The following is a 2,016-nucleotide window of genomic DNA, read 5'->3' as shown; positions in this document are numbered from 1 at the left end:
GGCGGACTGTCGGCTTCTGTATCAGAAGTAAATGAGGGTTGAAGAACTTGTTTCTAGCAGCAGAGTTGGTTGGAAGTGAATATTTAATTGTTTTTAACGTCCTACAGGCTCTGACATGTTGAATAAATTAGAAACTAAGTTTTTGAAAGATTCCATAAAACATGAAAACAATCTGTGAGATTGCTCTTTTCATCCATTTACACAAGACTTTGACTGAAAATGCAAATAAAAGATGAGAAGTTCTGTGTTTATTGACCAAAGTTATAAAGATTTAATTATGTAGTATTTGCAACATGACAGTTATTACAAGTATATTGATTAGGATGAACAGAAATACTGGTTTTTGATTGTTTATTACATAATGCACCAGATTATTACACCACCACATTTTGTAATAATTGCCTCAAAATGTAATAATGTTATTACATAATGCGTTGAAGACTTTTATTACATTTTGAGTCAATTATTACATAATGCGGTTTTGGTGCAAGTTTATTACATTTTGAAGCCTGATTTTATTACGATATTACATAATACGCTGTTTTTACAAAAAGATGTCTTACAAGGTTTATGATTAGGATGTCCCCTGAATGTCTCTCTTTGAAGGTTTTCTGAACATGTTTTACTGAAAAGACACCTGGGATGATCACATGTGTCACCATCTTGTATCTCATTACTTATCCTGGGACTGCACCCATTAGAGTTGCAATAGAAAATTGTAAATTGTTATGCAAGACGTAACTAACATTTTGTGAGCTAAGTCATAAAACACCCCGCTGCTGTTGTTTACCACATTTAAGCAGGACAGTATTTCTGTAAGTGTGTGCCATTCTAGTTTCCATGGTGAGGAAATTGCATCCACGTTCACAGAAAGGATAAGAACTAATTGTCTTGACGTGCACTTGTAGACTTAAATGTTCATAATCGCTGCACTCTGGTCCAAAGTGTCAACCTGCAGAAACATACTTAAAGATTATTTGCTCCTGTCAGTAATTGGTTTCTTTTCTCTTTGTGTTTTTCAGCAAACCCTCTGCTCATTAATTCATCCATGCAGCCTGACCTGACGGTGTCGCGCACGTACACGAGCCCCATGTGTTTCCAGGACTCCATTGACAAGGAGATAATGGCTGAGCACTCGCTTCTCGACCCGCTGCCTGATCTGAAGGCCAAAGGTCAGGAAATGGAACTATTCAAAAAGCCATGTGAATTTATTTGGTAATCATTTACGTTTTGAAGGGTAAGAGAGAGCAGTTTACAGCAACAGTGTGAAGGATAATCCATCTTACTTTGAATGTTTTTCTCTAAAGGAAACCTTTCATATTAAACAAATTGGTATTTTTTTCAAACTTTGTTCCCTTTCAGTACTGTTGCTACCAGTGGTGTGCACCAGTCCGCTAATTGCATTAATTTTGTTTGTGCTTTATCGGTCTTACTAAATTTTATAATTCATAAGTGGATTTGCGCTTTCTGAAATTAAAATGCAGTACCACAAATAACTAATTATCTACCAGTCCTCATTATCTTGAACAGCGGAAGGAATGGTTGTCCAATCACAACACATGTGATCTATCCAATGGCACCCCTCCCAGATAAACACACTTATTGTGAAGGTATACATCCTCGCTGACTGTTGATTTTGGTCAGGGTTCTGATTTCCCACAATGCTTTGTATCTGCTTTCGTAGCAGGAAGGCAATAGCTAAAACAGTTAACTTTTGTAATCCATACTAAAATTTTGTATGTATTGATTTATTTTACTTTACAATCAGAGCTACTTAAAAAAAGGTTTAAACGCTGGAGCTCAATACTTGACGTAATTGGTCAAAGCAATCGGCCAACGCGGTTAGAGACTCAGAAATGATTTAAAGATGTTATGCTGATGAAGACTGACATCTAGTGGTCAACTGGAGCAACWACATGGAAAACTTTAAAATCCAAGCTCTTATTTTGAAGAGAAGATAGTTTCCTGTTCTCCGTGCTTTCGTTTCCCATCACAAATCAAATCTGTCATGTACCC

The 2,016-nt window shown here is 36.5% G+C and overlaps 1 protein-coding gene across 1 annotated transcript in view; it reads left to right on the top strand.

The window, feature by feature from the left end:
- Nucleotides 1–2,016, top strand: part of unc5da (unc-5 netrin receptor Da) — a gene marked incomplete in the record, with an annotated part of 274,340 nt that overhangs the window by 157,234 nt on the left and 115,090 nt on the right. The window contains 1 exon segment of the mRNA XM_014001635.1: nt 1,023–1,172. Coding sequence (XP_013857089.1) covers nt 1,023–1,172 — 150 coding nt within the window.

This window comes from Austrofundulus limnaeus, unplaced genomic scaffold, assembly GCF_001266775.1.
Source record: "Austrofundulus limnaeus strain Quisiro unplaced genomic scaffold, Austrofundulus_limnaeus-1.0 Scaffold10, whole genome shotgun sequence".
NCBI classification, from domain to species: domain Eukaryota; kingdom Metazoa; phylum Chordata; class Actinopteri; order Cyprinodontiformes; family Rivulidae; genus Austrofundulus; species Austrofundulus limnaeus.
This window is presented reverse-complemented; position numbering and strand designations above follow the sequence as displayed.